This window comes from Camelus dromedarius, chromosome 28 (genome assembly GCF_036321535.1).
Source record: "Camelus dromedarius isolate mCamDro1 chromosome 28, mCamDro1.pat, whole genome shotgun sequence".
Taxonomy (NCBI): Eukaryota; Metazoa; Chordata; class Mammalia; order Artiodactyla; family Camelidae; genus Camelus; species Camelus dromedarius.
Window position 1 is genome coordinate 8,279,383 of NC_087463.1, and position 20,455 is coordinate 8,299,837.

General features: G+C 48.4%; 1 protein-coding gene across 7 annotated transcripts in view; it reads right to left on the reverse strand.

The window, feature by feature from the left end:
* Positions 1–1,242: 1,242 nt before the first annotated feature.
* Positions 1,243–20,455, reverse strand: part of DYM (dymeclin) — a 309,224-nt gene continuing 290,011 nt past the window's right edge. For all 7 annotated transcript variants that reach the window (XM_031441938.2, XM_031441942.2, XM_031441940.2 and 4 more), the window contains one exon: positions 1,243–1,645. In XM_031441938.2, the coding sequence (XP_031297798.1) occupies positions 1,496–1,645 (150 nt within the window). In that variant the 3' untranslated portion in view covers positions 1,243–1,495. The remainder of the gene's footprint in view (positions 1,646–20,455) is intronic.

Genomic DNA, 20,455 nt, shown 5'->3' on the forward strand with positions numbered 1-20,455 from the left:
GGTCTGAGGCAGCTGTTCGTGTAGACGTCAGAGGCCTGAATGGAACGAAGGCCTGAGGTGGCGGCGGGCAGGCTGCACGTGCCTCCTGGGTCCACCCACCAGAGATGGCCCTTTGTAAGTCAGCCAACCTCAGGGAGCTTTGGTCTCAGTCCCTGTCCTGAAGATAATGAAATCTCCTGGCCGACCTCAAAAGTTGCTGGAAGGACAGAGCAGCCAGGCTATCCATGGGTGGAAACCACACAGATGTGTACTGACCTGTGGGAGTGTTTGTAGCCTTTTCCAGAGCTCAGTGTGAGAGAAGATGGTGCCTCTTAGGCCCTGAGAAGACAGTGATGGACCAAAATGACTCAGGCTCCAGCCCAGGGACATGGGGACAAGGGAGAAGCTGGCTCTTGATACAGATTCAACAACAGCAGGTTGAAACAGGTGCTCAGCCTCGTCTGGGACCGTGTGCTTTCTATGCAGAAAAGCAGAGAGTTTTTGTGTCTTTGAGAATGAAACTAGGCCACGAAGAGGCCGTGGACCCAGTGCCTGACCGGAAAGGCCCGCCCGCCTCTGCCCTCAGTGCTCACTGCTCTGCTCAGGGTGACCCAGGAGGCTGGTTCCCTCAGAGAAGCTCCTTCCTCCAGCTCAGGGACCAAACTGTGGATCCCACAGGCTCCAAAGAGTTTAAACAAAGTCAGAAACAAAGGGAAAAACATGTTTTTCATCCCATGTGGAATACTGTATTAATCAAATTGGTCTCCTTTTTCTCCTATTATTCTGGTTGAAGAAAAAAGACTGCTTTCAAAATGAAGCTTTTCTTTTCCCAATGATTAATACAGAGTGGATTAACTTAATTTGTGCTAGACTCCAGTTTAATTCAGCTACAGCTCAGAGGCCAAATCCACAGAAAAGTTAATCTGGGCTTCATGAGAAGGAACCATTTCTTTCTTTGAGGGGAAGATGCAGAGGGTCTAAAGGCTTATATCCAACTGCCCGGGCTTATATCACAGGCCCTCTGAAAGGTAATCACACACACGCGACTTCATTTCCTTACTAACTCCTGTCCTGTCATCTTTTCAGACTGATATTTCTCAATGTTGAAAGAAACACGTGCACACACACACAGACACTAGACCAAAACAGAAATCTTGAATGTGCAAAAAAGAAAGAAAGAATGTACTGGTCAAGTGTTATATGCCTAAGGCATCAGGTTCCTGGAAAAGCTCTAGATTTTTGGTTCAGAAATAAAACTGCATGTGAAAGAGCAGGTTTCACATTTATTATTGTCGTGTACTCCCCTCCCCCACTTTGCGCTACCATCTAAACTAAGTGATCTATTGCCAACTGGCACTCATTTTCCAAACCCAACTGTGCAAGGGAAACATGCCTGTGTGATCTTCTTTAATAGAAGATGCACCAGGGAATCTGTCTACCTCTGTTTCCCAGAAAGCAAATAACTAGGAAGGCTGCTTGGCTGGAGGGGGTGAGGGCGGGAGATGGTGTCCAGCCCTCAGTCGGAATCCATCGTGAACAGCTGGATGTCCTGCGGGTTCCAGTACAGGCCCACGGCTGAGTTGTACACCAGGGACCAGACATAGGGGATAAAAAACTCCTCAGGCTGCTCCTCTTCCACATATTTGAATTTCAGTTCTGGAAATTTCTGTAACGAAAACAAAATGATTGGATAAATCTCCCAGTCCCAAGCAGAAGCAGGCGTGGTTTTGAAGTGGTGTGTGGCGCGCCTGGAGCCCACCTCCCCTGACTGGTCACAGGGCCTGCGAGCCCTGGGGCCAGAAGACCCAGCTTCCAGATGACTCCGGAGCACGTGTGCTCACCTGCAGGAAGGACAGGGGCAGCGGACGGCAGCCGGCCGCGAGGAGCAGGGACGAACAGGGGGCGACGTGGGATGAGAAACATCAGACGGGAAATGGCCCACTTGGGCTCTGTGGAGGGGGAGGCCGCAGTGACTCCCCGCTGAGCTCGGGGGAAGCTTGGGTCTGGCCCTACAGACACTTCCAGGTGACCGGGTTGCTCTCTGTGGCCCCAATGGAGGACTGAGAATATGTGCAGCTTTGAGGTCCCGTCAGCAGCGCTTCCATCGCAGCGTTCCACCAGGATTCGGGGTTTGGATTTTTTTATTTCACTCCTGACCTATTTATTCCAGCCAGGGCGGAGGAAGTGACTCTCCTTCCGAGAGCCTGAGTTGCCGCTGGGGTCTACGGAAAGCCTCCGGGCCGCTTCCCGGGCCGAGGCGACTCCGGCCCGAGTGGCTGTGGTCTGGTGACCTGTGTCCCAGGTGGGGCGGGGAGAAGGGGGCAACAGTGACGGAAGAGGAGGGTGCGGCGGAAGGGGAGAAAGGGAGCAACGCACACACAGAACGCATGGCTCACAAGGGCAGATTTTTATCCAGTGTGTTTGCTGCTGTATCTGCAGACATGATTTGATGACTGAATCAATGAAGCAGTCAACCATGTAAGGACCAACCATGTCCCAGGCACACGGGTAAAGGCTTCACGTCTACTGCTGTATTCAGTTCCTCTTACATGAGTCATTCATTCATCATGCTGGTTGAGCGTCTGCTCCTCTGCACCCGGTGGGCGCCAGGGCCTCGGGATACAGGGTGAGCAGCCGCACCCTGTTCCTGTCCTCACTGAAGGTGCGTTCACAGAGACAAACGGAAGCAGCAGCAGCAGCAAAACAATAAGAGAGTAGTAGGAAGGGAAGGACAAGAGGCTCAGAGGCCTGCGGGTGGTGGAGGGGCAGCCGGTGGAGAGGGAAGCGTGTTCCTCCTGAGGGAACAGCACGGACGGAAGGGGAGGGGCAGAGGAAGAGTGAGCCCTGCTTGGCAGGGCCCAGACAGGAGGACAGGAGCTGCGGGAGCCACATGAAGACTCCTGGCCTCTGAGCTAAGGTTCTGGAAGCCGTTTAAGGGCCTCAGAAGGGGGTCTGATGAGAGTGGCTCTGTGCAGGGACCGCTCTGATCACAGGGGGATAAATCCAGGGCACCTGGCAGGGACAGGGCCTGGTCCAGGTGAGGGGCATGTGGCCTGAACAAAAATGACACTAGTTGGGTAGATTTAAAAGATATTAAACACAAAGGGGGGGGGGGGCAGGGGAGAAACACACACACACACACACACACACACACACACACACACAGAGTTACAGATTTTGAAAACCATCATTTGCAGTAATTAAGACTAAACATCTTAGTGCTGGATCCTCAAGAGTTCCAGAATGAGGAGAGAGGGGCAGAGTTAAGCAGGAAATGCTTCGTGGCAAGATGAGTTTTGAGCTACATCTTGAAAAAGTGGGTAGGCAGGAATCCATCCAAAGGAAGGTCCTCTGATCATGAATGTGACTTCAACATACCAGAGACAGCACAGTCCCTGTTTGCTATGGCTTTTTCATGAAACTAACTCTATTCCACGGCTTCCAGGGCGTAGGCAATTACAGAATATACACAAGTGGGTTTTACAAGTGGCCCCAACTCGAGCACTACCTACCCCTATGTCCTCCCTCATGCTCTATACACTTTATACTTTGTAAAACTACTCTGGTTTAATGAAAACCCAAGCCTTTTCAGACCATCAGTGTTTCGAGTCAGCTCTTCACCATCAGGGTAGGCTGGAAGTCTCAGTGCGGGCCAACGGCAATGCTGATTACAGCGCGGGGAGTGACTCCTCCCAGGGGCTCGTGGGGTCAGTCTGGCTGACAGAGTTAGATCAGCTCGGGGACATGGTACCACATCCAGCACTTAATGATCGAACTGAAAATCAACCAGGTCCCCGAGCTTTTCACTCCCTTGTCATCCACTCACTAGGCCCCTTGGGTCCCTCCCGCCCTGGGCCCACATCTTCTGGGTGCACCATAACCACTCAGCAGCTGGGTTTTCTCTGCGGGCCCGGAGCCCCCGGCATCCTGGATGGGCTTCCTCACAAGCCCTGCGCTGCCCCGGCCTGGCGTGGGGTCCTTGGGTATGGGGACAGGGCTGCTGGAGGTGGAGTAAGTCTTTGTCACAGGATCACGTGTCTTATAGGTAGCAACACAGTGATCTTCTTTTCCATGAAAAATCTGCATTTCTAGTAAGAGGGTGCAGCAAGCAGCTGCCACCAACCGAGCACTCCCCGAGCACCAGGTGGGTCTGGAAGCTCCCCAGGCACAGGGTGGTCAGTCAGCACAACATCCTGCTGAGGCCGCTATGGCCAACCCCACCGAAGGAAGGTGAAGAGGGCCTGGAGAGCTAAGCAGCTCGCTCACACAGCCTGGGGGGTGGAGTCGGGGGTGGGGCCTGGGTCTGACTGGGCGGGAGAGTCAGTTTGAAAGGCGACACCGCAGTCACAGCCACCCGAGTGCTTTGTCCTAAACTTCAGTTCTCCTCGGCTCCATGGAGTCCTTCGGGGTTAGTTCTGTGTTCCTTCACCATGTGACACAGAGTCTGGCCACTACTGGTCTTTAAAGAAATGACCAAACCCACAGTGATATCAATAACCAAGAAAGGATGGGGGGCTGTGTTTAAAGAAGAAAAGAAATTTGCCCCCTAATAATGAGGATGAAAGTCCCAGTTCTTGGAATGGCCTTAACTTGAGAAAACCTCTCATTCTGTCCTGGAGAGAAGTGAGGGGGCCAGGGGTGCAGAGGGGGTGTTTGAAAAGGCCCCCCGGCCCCCTCTTTGCTGCCTTCAGCTGGAATAATAACACCCTACATTTCTAAGTGGCAATGTCACCAATAAGATGCACTCCTTGTTGTCAGACATAAAAGTGACTAAAAGATGTGAAACCTTTTCTCCACCCAGTGACATGTTTTGGGGTTTTCCTACGAAGGATGGCCTTGGGAAAGGATGTGAGGCCGCTCACACGAGACTGCTCTCTGGATCTCCAGGGAGGGTGGGATGGGAAATAAGACAAGCAGAGTGCTTTCCTAAGAATCCTTTCCAATTGAATTAAAGGAGCTCAGGCAAGAGCCGCTCAGGGGGGTGACACTACGTTTATGTGCTGGCACTAACTGCCCTCATGGTTTTGGGGAAGTTCTGATGGCTCTCCAGTCAGGAAAGTAATGAGTCAAAGACAGCCTTTAGATCGTACACAGGCAGAGCTAGGAAAGGGCCACCAGGAGAAGCCCGGGGCACCCCCATGACGAGCCTTCCCACTACCTGGTAGAAACAGCTGAAGATGCCTCCTTTTCACTCTGGCGCCAGTTTACCTCAAAACAATAATCCATCTCAATCTGGAGTAAATGTAGTTAACAAAAATCTCAATGTAGGGTGACACCCAGAGCGGCAAGAATATCCAGATATAATATATAACAGTACGTGAAAATAGTATAAAATGGTATAAACTTTACCCAGCAAGAGCAGACAAATATTTTCATTGTGAAGTCTTCTGGTGGATCAATGATTACTTCTATAGAAGTTCTCCATAAAAACGCAATGAATTCAGAGGTTACGGCTAATGTTCATAGCTAACATAACCAATTACTGATCATGTGGCAGGCGTGTTCAAACACCGGACACATAGCTACTCATTTAATCTTTGAAGTAACTAGAAAAAGCACCTGACAGGCAGGTGGACGATCTGATGCAGCCCAAACCTTTCCCATCCATTCATGCATCAAGTGCTTGCCGAGGGTCTGTGTGCAGCAAGCACGGTACCAAAACTACAGACGCACACAGTCTCAGTGTTTAGGAGCTGACAGTCTAGTCCTTGTCACCTGGGTGACTTGGGACAAGTCTCCTACCCTCACTCAGGCTCAGGCTCTTAAAAGACAGAGTTTACTCCACTCTGAGATTGTGAATTCAACCATTCTACTTCACAGGGTTGTGACAATCACATGCGATGAGCCACATGTCAACTTTTATACTTTTACTTTCTCCGGTGCCTAACACAGAATAAGCACTCGGTAAACGCTGGCTGTTAGCACTGACATTACAGTGATCCGCAAATGGAAGGCGTGGTCTTACTTTAGAACTTTCAGCAACCAAGTCTAAAGGCTGGAAGTACCACCCCTGGCCTGGTCCTAAGCCCATTTCTCTCACTCCACCCGACTGGACACATCTCACTTGACAACCCTGTTTCCTGACTCTGGTATTAATCACAGAAACATAGAGAACCTGGGCCTCCCCATGTGAAAACCCAGAAACAAGGGCTGACAAATGGCTTAAAGCGACAAACTCATCTTCATTAACATTTTTAAAGAACAAAGTTATGTCACTGAGAGAAGGCAGGTTCCGAAGAATTGCCTTCTGTCTGTCTCCGAGTCATCATTCGTTGAACAGTGAGCTCAACGAGCAAACGCATTAACTGCAGATCTGCACACAGTCCTGGGAGGCAGCTATCCAGGCCGACTGGAGGCAGGGACAGGCCCTCGGGTGAGGTTATGGCTACGGTAAAGCGAACAGAAGGGTCACCTCTAAGACATATCTGACATTAGCTTCACGGCCTCCCTGGAGGATTACGGGGCACGTTCAACAACATCCATAAAGAAGCCAGGGCTGTGGCATCTGACCTCCGAGCTGCATGGTGCCTGGGCAGCTGACGTGACCCAGGAGTGAGGAAGCCACCCAGCTGGGCGCTCAGGGGAAGTGACATACACTCAGAGCGCCCTGGTGTCAGGTACTTCCCACCTCACCCATGACCACCTGTAACAAAACCAAAGTGGCAGCTCTCAGCTTACTGGGTGATCCCCCTCACAGCAATCGGGGCTTATCTTGTTCACGTGTTAGCTCACTTGGGCACCATCTGTCTCCCCAGAATACAGGCCCCCAGAGGGCAGGGGCCTTGTGAGCACCTGGCAAACTACTGACACTTGGGACATGTTGTTGAATGAGTTAAATGAATGAGTGCCTGACTTCAAATCCACACATAATCCTGTGACACCAGTCTTATTAACTCTATTGGATGGATAAGAAAGCCAAGATTCAAAAGGCTAAATGATATGCCAAAGAGGACAGAGCTAGTAAGTGGTGGAGTTGGGGTGGAACGGAACCACACCTGTCCACCTGGCCTCCGCAGAGTCAGTCAGGAGCTGTCTGGCCGTGCGCTTCTTTACAATGTCTGTATCTGATATGGGTGCTCGGTTTCCATGTCTTTCCAGTAACGACAGTGAGCCTCAGACACCACTTCCATGTCCCCCAGCCACTAAGTCACTTCTCCCTTGTGCCTAAGTGCCCTCATGGGAAGCGATGGAGCTGACTTCCAGCCCTGGAGTCCAGGTGGCCCCCGGCTAGAGGTCAGGAGGCCTTGGCTGTCTGGGTTCAGCTACTGACACGCTGGGCAGGTTGGGGCAAGTCACAGAATCTCTCCAGGACTCAGTTCTCTCACCTTGTGTAAAATGAAGGACCTCTGAGCTCCTTCCCATTCTACTGGGTGTGGTTTTATGAGATGACCCCAGTGTGTCAGGTCTACACGCTTGTCCTCACTGCATGCCTCCCAGGCTCTGCTGGGTGGACCTGGAGAACGGGCTAAACGAGTCAAGTTCAGCGGCCACCCTAAAGTCAAGCACGTGCTGGTTTCTACTCGGCCAGGCTTCACCTGGTGGTAGCTCAGGCGAGAGGGTAAAAAGCTGAAGGTTTCTGAGCTGTCTGGTATGCTGACATCAGATAGTATTAAAGGCTAAGATTCCCACAACTGCTTAAAACCCAAGACAAACATGAGGCTGCGTTTGAGCTGCCATGGCCTGCGAGCTCGCGGCTAAGTGGGCTGAGGTCCCAGGCGTGGCCACGTCTGTGCTGACGAGTGAAGGCCCGGACCCTTCCACGGAGTGTGTGCTGCTGGACACGGGACAACCAAGACAGCAAGTACAGACAGAGTGACACGGACGTGCTCCCACTACCAGCCAGACCCGAACACTGCAGACAGCACACCCGCGGGCCCCTCCATCCCCAGTACCTGCCCCTTCCTCCTCGGGGGAACAAGTCAGCTGCGAGGTATCATTTCTTGGGCTATTTGCTTGGAACTTTTTATCAACATTTAAAAGGTTCAGCAAGGAGGATAAAGCATAAATAGCAAGAAGAACAAGCGCATGGTCTCCAGGACAGGCTCCAACAAAGCTAACGTTAACCAAGCACAAGTGAAGTGCTTTCTCTTTCCTGCAGTGAGCTGTTTTTTAAGACAGTGTACTGGGTACATTTTAAAAGGGTGAATAATAGGCATAAATCATAAAAGAGTTTAGCAAACACTCTTCAGTCAACCTGACAATGTGAATGCAGCCTCTGCAGAACTAGCTGTGTCCAAGCTGCCTTGAACTTGACCCCTCTCCCAAGTCTACCTGCCTATTGAGCCAAGAGCGCGCCAACATGAGCTGAGATTGATACGGACATTCTTAAAAACATGTGGTCCTCTAATACGTCTCAGAAGTCCAAGAGCTAAGGAAAAGAAAGACGAAAGGTTTTATTTAGCACTAATGACCCTGGGGACACATTTTGTCAAGATTCAGTCTAAAAAATGTCACAGTCTGAATGTCAGATGCACCACCCAGAAAAAGTCACTCTTTCCCTTGTGTTCTTGTCAAAGCTGTGGAGAAGGGTGATGCCATCCTGTGACGGCTCACGGAAGTCCAGCGTCCTCACTGCAGAGCATCTTCACCCCTGACTTGGACAGCAGGGCCCAGGCCGCCGGGGCCTTCTCGGCTCTGACGCTGTCCTCTCCTCCCCACCGTGTCTCCTCTCTCGCCTTCTCAGGCTCCATCAGTGACTGCTGGGTGGATGTGCTTGAGGGCCACTAACACTCTGGGAAAGCGGAGGAGGGGCTCTGGGGGGACACACACTTTGACCTGACAGTTATGGCAAGGGGCTGGCAGAGGGCGGGCTGCTGGTCACCGCAGTTTCTGGCTTTTGCTCCTCTCTTTCTGAGTCTTGTGACTCAGCGCAACAAGGAGGGAAAGCCCATCTCGCAGGCTTGGAGCTTGGTCTCAATCCAAAGCTACTTACAACAATCTTGTTGTTTTGATTTTTGGAGCCAGAGGTAATGCTAGACTCTCGAGTTTGGCCGGAATGTTTTTATCAGCTCCAGTGAATCAACCCACCACAGTGGGACATCCAGACGCCCAGCCCAGAGACAAAGCAAAGGTCTGATTTGGTGGTTGAGACTCGAGTATAAGAAGCAGACCAAAAGCTTTAAAGAGCGTCTCTGCTGTCAGCTATGTGATCTGGTGAAAACCCACAGGAAGTTCAGCGAACAGATGCAGGGCTCGACTGCAATAATTTTATTACCACAAAAGTTCAGTAGAGCTTTCCCTTCCACCTGAAAATTATATAGATAGCATCAGAAACTCTAGCAAGCACCTGGCAGGGCTCCAGGAAGTTTAGTGCAATTTACAATCAAATATCTCGACGGCACATTAAAAAAACAATTCTTTCAAAGGCCATATCAAGCCTCTGGATAGACAAGTGATGGGTGATGGTGGGTAGTGAGGCAGCGGGGAGCTGGTGTGGGGTGGGATGGGCGAGGTGGGTTACTGCTGGCAGCGCACACAGTGCTGGCAGCGCACACTGTGGAGGGTAGGTTCTGTACAGATGAAAAGTCAACTGGTTTCAAGATCCTGTCATAAGATAGCAAGGGAGGCATTTACATGCAACTCTTTTACCCAGGGGTGAATTTGAAGATGATTATCCAGTTTCCCTCCATTCCTTCTGTCATATAGCCTCACTGTGTCATGCTGGGTCCTTCAATTAAACGCTGGGGAAGCACCAACTATACACGAGGCATTGTGCTACACTGAGGCTGTAGAGGAAAGAAAGGGGAACAACCACTGCCCCTCTAACAGGAGGGATAATTTAGAGGCGGACTAGGAAGAGGGGGAGCGGGACACAGGATGAAGAACAGTGTTCCGGAAGGGGCGCCTGGCTCCACCGGGTGGTGGGGGGGGTGAGATGCCAGGTGGGCTCGACAGCCAACTCTAGAAGCATCTCTACAATCAGTTCAGCTAAACTGGGGTCTGAACGAGCCTGAGCCTGAACTACATTCCACGTTTCATAGAATGCACTACCAAAGTATCAAATATTATTACTTAACTGACAAAAAGGAAACAGGCACTGGTCCGTGAATTACAGCAACACGGAAGGTGAAACAGTTCTATTTTATGCAAATTTATTTCAAAATTGATGAAAAACTAAATTCAAAATAAGGAAAATGATAAAGAATTATTAAAAGTTACAAATTAAGAAATCCAAAGCTAAAATGAAGACGCCCACCATGAGGTGGCTCAGGGGACAGTCACAGTACCTCACGTGTCTAAGAGCACGACGGCTGGCCCGGTGGCGGGACCTCTGGGCTGGCTCTCTGGGAAGCAAGCTCCCACCAAGGAGAGGGCTACAGGTGAGCAGGCGCCTGTCCTGAAAGCTCAGGCCAGGTGACCCACCTCTCGCTGAGGACATTGTTTTGCCATCTCTGAGTATTACAAGTGACACCAATGGCTTCTGTGACTGGTGGCAAAAGAACCTCTGAGGAGATACAGACGGATACAAGGCAGAACCCACACTCGTGATGAGCTCTCTACAATCTCACTGCCACATCACCAGCCAGAATCTGAAGCCCACTTGAGACTGAAGTCTGAGCAAATGTCAGACCCTCCCCTCACAGATACAGGTTAAGGTGGGTCGTGGAAAGGAGGATGTCTTTAGTTGAAAATTTCTCTTTTCTGAAGGCTGGTGGGGCAGCCCAGAGGAGAAGGAAGTGAGGACAGGCTCTCCTGCTACAGGGGAAGTTTGAAAAAGGCCTTGACAGGTGGGTTCTGACCTGTAGGGGCAGGACCGGGGCCAGGCACTGCCTGCGGAGAGACCCTTGTGAGCAAACAGCGAGGCCAATGGCTTACCTGTGGGCCTGGCAACGCCTGTGGGGCCAGGGCACAGGCTCGAAGGCTGGCAGCTGGGGGCACCGATGGAAAGACAGAGGGTGGGGACAGGGAGGGGGGCCTTGAGGGCCAGGACAAGTCTGTTCCTTTGGTGAGCTTAGAGTTGAGACAATAGGTAGGTTGGGGATAGATATTTATAATTTAAAAGTCATTAGCTCTGAGATGGGAGTTGAAGTTGCCAAGTGTGTGAACGCCTCAAGAAGACTGAACTGCATCACTGAGTCAAAGCCTCTGCTTCGAAGGCAAGTCACTTCCCATTCGGACGGCTGGGAGGAGGAGAACGTTTTGATTCCACGGTGGGAGATGAAGGGCAAAAGTAGAGAACTCACCGGCAGAACTTCTTGTGCTGAAAGCAAGCCCAGAGGGGGAGCCGCAGATGACCTTTGGAACGGTCTGCCCCTCCTGCCGGGGTGTTGTTATTTTGGAGAGAACCCAGCTATCTGGCCAATAGAGGGAGATCCCAGAGAGATAAATGCATTGCTATGAAATAAAATTCTAAGTAGAATATAAACTCCATGAGGGCTGGGATTTTTGTTTTTGTTTTTTTCACACTGATGTGTCCTCCAGTACTTAGAATATTGTCAGGGGCTTAAGAGATATTTGCTGAGTAAATTAATAAAGGAATAAATAAGCAAAGAGGTAAAAATTGCTGTTTGTAGAAAAACTCAAGAGTTATAGGGGGAAAAACATTTGGGAAAATTGAGTCCCGCACCCTAGGTGAGTTAGTGGAATAAATGCTCAAATTTATTTGTGACAAAATGAGCCAAATTAAGCCCATGTCACTTTGAGGAGACGATGAACTGACTTACTGAGATTTGGGGGTGGGGGGAGGCGTCAAATCTAATAGATTAATTCACTTCTCAAGTTGCCTCTTCTTGCTCTCCAGGATCCCACCACTGTCGGACACTCGCTTACCTAGGAAAATTGCATAGTAGACAATGGATGATGCTGATACAGATGGTCAGGTCATGGTCACGTTTTGTGTTTCAATGTATATCTAACTGTGGAAAGTAAAATGAGCTCATTAACATGCGCTAGTCATGAATTTTGCATGATATGTGAACTGAGACAAGTTCCATTTTTAATTAGCCCTTTACTTTTCACTCTTGTGAAGACTGCAATAGGGTTCAAGGAAAAGGGGGAAGATACGGCCTCAAAATGTAACAGTTAAGCCCTAAATACTGTGTCCATGATAATATTTAATTGTTTTTCAGATTCATACGTGAATTAAGTGGGAGTGGGAGCTACAGATTTGGAGAAAGCTATCTGGAAAGAGAATTCCAACTAAGACAAACATGGAGATAAGAAGTTGTCTTCAATTCCTTAAGAATATCTTCTTTGAACATTCTCAGGATTTAAGTTATAAGCAAATGTGACAGGTTTTCAAGCCTTCAAGGGGCATGACCCATTCTTAGAAAAGTCATGCCTTAATTATTCCTTAGCAAGAAGTTAAAACTAGGCTCTGATAATCAACAGCCCCCCACACCCACTATATAGAATTTTTTTCTTCCTCTTATGGAAAGACCCTATTCCAAGTGTTACATGAAAAGCCTTGTGGTTGTTAAACCAATGGTGTTTTCTTCAGTCTACTTGGAAAGAATTTTAGAACCTCTAGTTCAGTCCCAGTGACTCCTGTAGCTCCGTCTCCCAGTGACACAAGCATGACCCATGAGTGGCGACCAGACTGTGACTTCCTGTCAAATGCAACCGCCCTGGCCCCATGGTTATTCCAACATGTGTGATCAATGAAGTAAAAGCACATAATAAGGTTTGTTCCCTTCTTCACAGCCATGACGACTAACAAAGGGAATGAGGAAATTTAGAGGAAAGGGAACAGAGGCAGAACGCTTCAAAAGATTCCTAGCAGTACTGTTTGCTGGAAAGTAGAAATTTGTTGTGAAGGGAGCCCACCTTAGATGTGGTCCACTCAAGGATGGTTATGTAAATGTGAGGCACAGCTAGCTAAAAGACGGGGTCCCCCAGCTTCAATAAAACAGGTCTAGGTCAGCTAGAAAAATCCATCATTTTCCTGAACTTTGACACTAAGAAATCCTGGAACCACAGGACGTCAGCACTAGAAGAGACAGAACACCCCTCACTCCTAATTTTAAAAAGAAGGTACAAAAATGTACAAATAAAATCACAAAAGGTCCACCAAGTTAACAACAATTCACATTGAGTGACTAGTATTTAAATTTACTTTTTTAAGAAGTTGTCCTAATGTAGGGGACCTATTCATTATCTCAGCCCAAACTCCTTCAGACTGAGGCTCGATCTCTTCGGGAAGGCAGTTGACACTTTCCAAAAGTAAAAAAAAAAAAAAAAGCAATTGATAAATTGTTGTGCTTTTATCCCCTTGAAGTCAGTAAGCACATTATTAAATGAATCAAACACTTGATTTGCGGTTACGCGTCACATTGTAAGATACTATCTTACTGTAGTTCTGTTTGTAAAGCAGCTATCAATTGTGAAACACTCAATTGGCTGAAAACCTCAAAAGACAGGAGATAAGCAATGGATGCATTAGAAAGAACTAATCAAAGCAGTTTGCCTAATTTTCCTCAGGGAAAACATGAATAGGAAGAAGCAAAAACAGCAAAGAGGGTGGTGGGGCAGGTCACTGAAAGGCAGGGGGTAAAATGAGAAACACTAGCAATAGTAGAGTTATGTGATTTGAAAACTACGACCGAAAAAAATAAAAATAATGAAGGAAAACCTACCCTACTATATATTAAAATATAAAGCTAAAATAATTGCATGGTATAATGTCCCTCCCTCTAATTTGGACCATCACAGATATATATAATTTAGAATTTACACCTGCTATGTTATAATCACACAAGAACTAACCAAATGATCTGTGTAGAATATCTCATCTACGGAATACAGGATACATTTTATTTTATAGATTAAAAAAGTGGTTGAGATTTAAACTTCTAGAAGTTTTGATTTTGAAAGTTTCAGATTTAGAAATTTCAGAATATACACAAGTACATGAAAGGACCAAAGTCCATATTTCCTTTAGGTACTATACTGCGTGAAGGATACCATGGTCCCACATTCACCAGACTTCTCCCCTCTTCTCACTCCATCTAATCAACCAATCCATCGATCATGCGGAAAACACTCAGGTACAGCAGGTATAAAGCAAAGCTCAGACTCTCAAGGAGTTCAAAATCTCATAAGGAGACAAAATACAGATGTACAAAGTAAGCATTTAAATATCAATCTCGCTGTTCAACACCAAGAAGAGTGATATGTTGAGTGAACTACTGAGAAGTTTCCGGCAAGATTGATACACCTGTCATGTCTGGACAGTCTCCATGGAGGCAGTAGGACCCAGGCTGCGAGGACAGAGAAGGGGCGACAAGGTCACTTCGGGCAGGGACGAGCAAGGCAGGAATGGAGAGTGTGTTCAGGGGCAGGGGCAGGGGGCCAGGGGGCCAGGGAGCCAGGGAGCAGGCAGAGGAACAGCAGGATAGGCAGCGGGAGCAGAGGTGCTAAAGGTGGACTGGGCTCAGTCTGAATTGTACGTTATCTTCCCCGGCTTCTTCAGGCACCAGGGAGAGAGCTGTGAAGAAGCTAAGAAAGGCAGTGAAGTTTACTTAAATGACTGGGTGGTAGAGGTGGTGGTGCTAACAGAGAAACGAGATCCACAGACAAGCATCATTCTCACCCCAGTAGGTAATTGCTAGGAATGCAAATTCTTGGGCCCCAAATGTTCTGTGATTCAGGAAGGCAGAAGGGAAGGAATGACCTGGGATAAAAAGAATTTCAATTTTGGAGAAGGAGCCGTGTTGTGGGAGTCAAGGTTCTCAGGAATCGGGAAGTGTGCAGACTGCAGAATGGCAAAGGCTTCTCAGCACAGTGAGACTGAAGGGACTCAGACACCATCTAGACAGCTCCCTCACCTGGCATATGGGGAAATTGGCCTACAGTAACAATGATTTATTTCAGGAGTCGAGGCTAAAAGGTGGCAGGGATCTAACAAGAAGTAAGTATTTGGGGCCGTTGGCTAGGCTGGCCCTAAGACACAGACAGAGGCTGGGAACCATCTGCGTGGAGCCTGAAAACAAAGTGAAGGTAATTAGCAAGAAAAAAAAAAGGGGGGGGGTTACCAAAAAATGATGCTTTATGACAATCTAGTAAGTGTAAATTTTGCTAGGAACTTCCTAGTTCCACTAGTAAGCAATCATTTCACAAGTAACTAATTGCTTTTGTTACTGCTGTCTGTCTTCAGCGATGTTAATGGGAGACAGATTCAGAACACAAAGCGTCAAGAGCTCTTTCTAATCCACAGCTGTGACGTGGTCTTTGGCGTGAAGCTCTAAACGGATGGTGCAGGATCCTCGTGGCCCCTCTTCGTAGTAGCTCTAGGGGCACAGTCGCCCCAAGTGCAGAGTGGCTGAACAGGCAAATTGTTCGTGTGCTTTAGGGAAATAATTTTAATTCCCTTTCTTGGACAAAGGTCTCCCTGCAGCGAGAAAGGGAAGGCAAAGATTATGATGAACCGAAGAACGGAAAGGCTGGACCAAGGGCTGTGTCCCTCTAGGGGTCCAAGAAATACCCCAGGAGGGCCCCACGTGTGCAGTAATGAGACACTAAGTAACAGAGGCCCCCAGGGCCAGCCAGTGACCGCGCTGGTCCTGTGTGGAGCGGAGAGGGACTCCCAGCCCCACAGGGAAAATGAGAAGTGGGGAGGGAGGGAGGAAGAAGGCTGAAGAAGACTTCAGAGCTTCCCAAGTCATTCCAGTGCCATTCTCGGTCTTCAGCTATCACTCTCTGTGCCCACTTCCCTGAAGGGGGGCAGGACCTTCAAGGCAATTCAGAGAGACTTGACAGCCACACAGCAGGCTCAGGGTCCTTCTTTATTCAAGTGCCACAGAGCAAAACGGAGCAAGTAAACAGCCCACTAAAGAGAGAGTATTTTTATCGTCAATATTATAGCAGAAGAGAAGAATACTTCAATCTGCTTTCCAAAACCAACAGAGAGAGGCTAGTAAACAAGGGACAGGTGATGCGATCACAAGTCAAGTGTGACCTGGACCTCAGATGGCACACCACCGAGGAAGATACTCACGTAGAGGTAATGAATGTGCAGACGTTAGTATCTGGAAGCTGAAACAAAGATCAAATCTTCCATTGCCAAAAGCCTATTCTTTGCCATTCTTGAATCCTGCTCTCACCCTTTCCTGTGCAAGAACACAGGTTTTATGTTTCATTTCTCACTGTGCTAGAAGTTTAAAAACTGGCTCACCGTACCTAAAATGGAGTATTGGCTTCAGGACAGGTTAGAAATTTAACTGCACTGGTATAAATCCACGTGATTGCAATTTTTCCCCATAATTTTCTTATGAAGGGAACATTTTACAGCTTTATGAATAAGCAATAGCACTGTAGGCAGGTTGAAAAAAAAAAAGATGTCCAGAGGTGGCGAAGCAGTGGTACCAACCAACCAGACTAGAAGCCCAGGAAAGAGTGAATCTTCATGCTCTGAAGAGGGCAGCTCCCGGAGCCCCGGGGCTTCTGCTGACATGGGTCACGTCCTGGGGCAGGCAGGGCCAGACCTGTGGAATGGTGGTCAGAAAAAGCCAGGCAAGGAGCCGGGAGTCACGGCGGTTTCTACTGCCTCCGCGGCAGTGGCTCTGTATGCTGTGGAGATGGGCAGAGGAGGTGCAATGGCAAACGTCAACTGGGGAGCCAGTCGGGGCCTTGGGAGCCCCCGTGCCTGTGTCACTCACAGTCTGAAAGCAGAGGCTGGGCCAGGCAGGGCTTTTGGACTCCCGTCCCATTTAATCCCCCAGCTTAGACAGACTGGAGGTTGTAAAAGGCCGGCAGTTGGTACTTAAAGCTGATCACGGCCATGGTCATCCTTACCGATTATTATGCAATGGAAATAAACACTATGATAAGGAAGCATAAACTTCTGAGACTAACATGCATCTCTCCCATCTAGGCTCTGAATGGCATCATGGAGGGAAAATCCAGGACATCTGAATTTTAGACTTGGCTCTGACACTAATAAACTTGGACAAATAACGTCACCCCTTTGACACTTGGTTACCTCATCTGTAAACCATTACTGCCGGTGAGGCCCGCACAGCCCGCGGTGGGGAACCGATGCTGAAGGCTGGCTGTGATGTGTAAGTGACTCACATGGGGCTGGGGGACCAAGGGCCAGGCAGGCTGCTGGGCCAACCCCTGCCTTGTCCACAGAGGCAGTGCCGCAGAAGGGCCCTAAAGGAGCCCATCTCCTGCCCTGTGACAGAGGCCACGGCCAAAGGGAACTGGGAACAGAGGGACGCCTCCCTTCTCCGTTCTGGTCTCCACCAGTATTCATTCATTTCTCTGTTTTTCAAATCGATGCCCTAGAAGACAAGTAAAACGTGTACGTGGAGCATTTGAAGACTGATAGTCATTTCCAAAACACGACAGTGGCTGAAGAGGAAGGAGTCTTAAGTTTTATAACACAGGCCTAATTATTCTAAATTTACATATTTCAATCAAGAAACATGCATTGCTTATCTCTTAATTTACTTTCAGGGACTAAGCATGGATAATTCAGTTTGTTATACACTGCAAGCATGAACATTAACTAAAATTGGAATTTACCTTGAGGATACTCAGAAACATTTAAAGGATATTTCTAAGGGAACTTCTAAATTTAAATAATCAACATATTATGCTTCAGTATTTGAATATTCCTATAGAACTACTGTATGCTCAGCACGAAAGGGATGACATCTGGATTCTGGGGCTTTTAAAATACTGCTTTACTTTCAAAAGCAGCACATGAAGGAAGAGAGAATGCTGTGCTTATTGCCAGAGTAATTTACACTGTTGATGCATCTCCCACCGTTTCTCCATCCTAGTGAACGTACAAAACACTTTCTGATGGAGAAGGATGTTAAGATAAAACCTCTGATTGAATCTCTCCTGTGAGGTGACCTGTTCACCCATGCATCCTTCCTTTCTTTGTATTAATATTTACATTTTAATTATAACCACTGATGATTTAACAAATACGGCATTTTAATACAATGGTAGATACAAACTAATGGTCTTCTTTGCCATCTGGCTAATGGGTCTGCCTCATGTGTTGTGACTATATTGAGAGCCTGACCAAATGGCTGACTCTTGGCCGTCTTCCTGACTGTTCTGGTGGTCAGGGCTGTAGCAATGCAATGTGAGGCACAGGTGGCTGCCACACAGAGCTGCAGGGAGGGCGCGGGGCTGGGAGTCAAGCTGAAGATTTACTCAGTACCACCGAAGGCCCAAAACTTCCCCTAACATTTTATTAGTGATGCCCCCATACACAGAAGTGGAGAGAACAGTGTCCCCATCAACCCGTCACAAGTCATCAACTCATGGTCATTCTTGTTTCGGCTACCTCAGACTTCCCTCCTCTGAATTATTTTGGTGCCAATCCTATAATTTTATCCCTGAATGTTAACCTATATATTCTTGAACAGGTAAGAACTTTTTGCTCTACTTTTAAGATAACCCCAAATTAAGTTATAGAGTGACCCTTTGTATCACAAAACTATTTAACAAAAAATATGAAATATGGTCTTTGCCCTTAAGTGAGCTTAACAATTACCTGGAGAGTTAAGATGAATGCCAATGGAAAAAAGAATCACTAAACAGCAATTCTCCAATGTAACCTATTGTTAGAAGACACAATGTACTAATGGCCAGTTCTGATGTAGATGGATTCTAGGATGTGCACAAATGGGTCCAAGTGACCTCTGAGCTTCATCTGCTTCCTCTCCTTTACACAAACCATCAGCCTCTGCCAAAGTGAACTCCCGAAGGTCCTCTGCACACTCCAGGCAATTCCCGCCTCCATGCTGTCTCCAACTCTGAGCTCGCTCTTTATGGCCAAGATGTCCTTCCTACCACATTATCATTTCCTACAGAGCTGGCTCAAGTGCTTCCCCTCTTCCCGAAAGTTCTTCATGGTCCCCTCTGGTGCTTGGTGCCTGCCTGCCTCCCCACCCCCACCCCCTACCCACAGGCATCTGTCTGTACATTTCCCACAAGGAGTCTGGACTGGATACGGGTTTGTATATGGTTTTCACTCACTACCGGATATACATGTTTTGAAGGCAGCTTTGCTGAGTGAGGAATGTACCCCCCTCCACCCTTCCCCTGCCAGGGGTTATGGTGGCTTCGAGTGAGAGACACAGACTCTCACTCAAGGAGAGGGCAGAGGTGGGAAAGTATTCTAGGCAGAAGGAATTATTCAGAAACTTGGCCAAACAAGAAAACATTGGAATGCTCCCATACATCAACCTCTCGGAGGAACTCCTGGGTAGCGAGGGGTGCACGAGCAATGATGACATCTGATCATGGTTCTCTGGCTTAAAAAAATCCTACTGGCTTCCCAGTGAAAACCACTGTCACAGAAGATACCAAAAGGGACAGACTCTGCACCAGGGGGCTTATAACCTAGGCATGAAGGTAAAACATCTATTAAAAATCACTGTAAGACAAGGTAGCAGTGATAAGTATTACATGAAGTATACAAATTAGCATCATTTATAGGAGTCCAGGGAAGGGAGAAATTACTTTAAATGGGGGCATCAAGAAAGGCTTCAAGGAAGAGGGGCACCTGGGGGGTCAGTAAACTATGGGTGGAAGTCGGGCATGTGAAGGTGGGGGGAAGGGCATTCGGGGCAGCGGGGGTAACAGAAGAAAAGGCACGGAGGCAGAAAAGCACAAGGTGCCCAAGGACTGGCCAGTGTCAGGCTGTTTGGAAAGTGGGGAGTAAAAGGGGGAGTGACGTGAAACAAAGCTTACAGGCAGGTTTATGGCCCTTTACTGAGCCTGCTGGAGACTCCAGTCTGTGAAGAGGCAGCACTGGTGTATGTGAGCAGAGCAGTGACTGGGAGTGAACGGGGCTGTGGAGGGTATGTGGGAAGCGACGTGATCCATCTGGATTGAGGAGGGCAGTGACGTAGGTCCCAGGACTCGAGCAGGGGTCCAGGTGACTGGATGTGCACCTGAACCTGAGAGACGACGGCGGGGTGTGTGTGTGACGGGGGGAACAGAGAAGGGGGACGATGCCCCTCCCCAGAGAGGGAAATGAGGGCTCAGAAGCGACAGCTCCAGAAATAAATCCAAGAGACTCCTCTGTGGATGGTCATGCGTTGTGTCCGATGACCTCTGTTACTTTTGTTTTTCACTAGAAACAAAGGCGCAGACAAAAAAATCCTGTTCCATCCTCTGTCTGGCTCCACTCTAATGAGTCTTTATCTTTGCGATATGGTTTCTTCGAGCCCGGTTGCCCCTGGGAAGGGGCTCCGTGCAGCTGACTTCACAAAGTCTTTATATCTAGGTCAGCAGGAGCTGCTCACACAAGCCCCCGGTCCCGCCAGCCTCACAGATTAAGCACGCTGTCTGAAAGGGTTATCACAATTCTGGTCCTCTGGCCTCTATCTTCGAAAATGAGAAAAGGGAAAAATGGAGCCTGGCAGAAAGTCCTAGGACCTATTTCTCAAGGGAGATGTTTTCCTTCACTTTGCCCATTTCAATCTTTGTCAGCCTGTGAATATTAGACAGCAGTAACAACGGCTTAGGAACAGCTACAGACGGGCTGTCAACGACCGACTTTCCCACA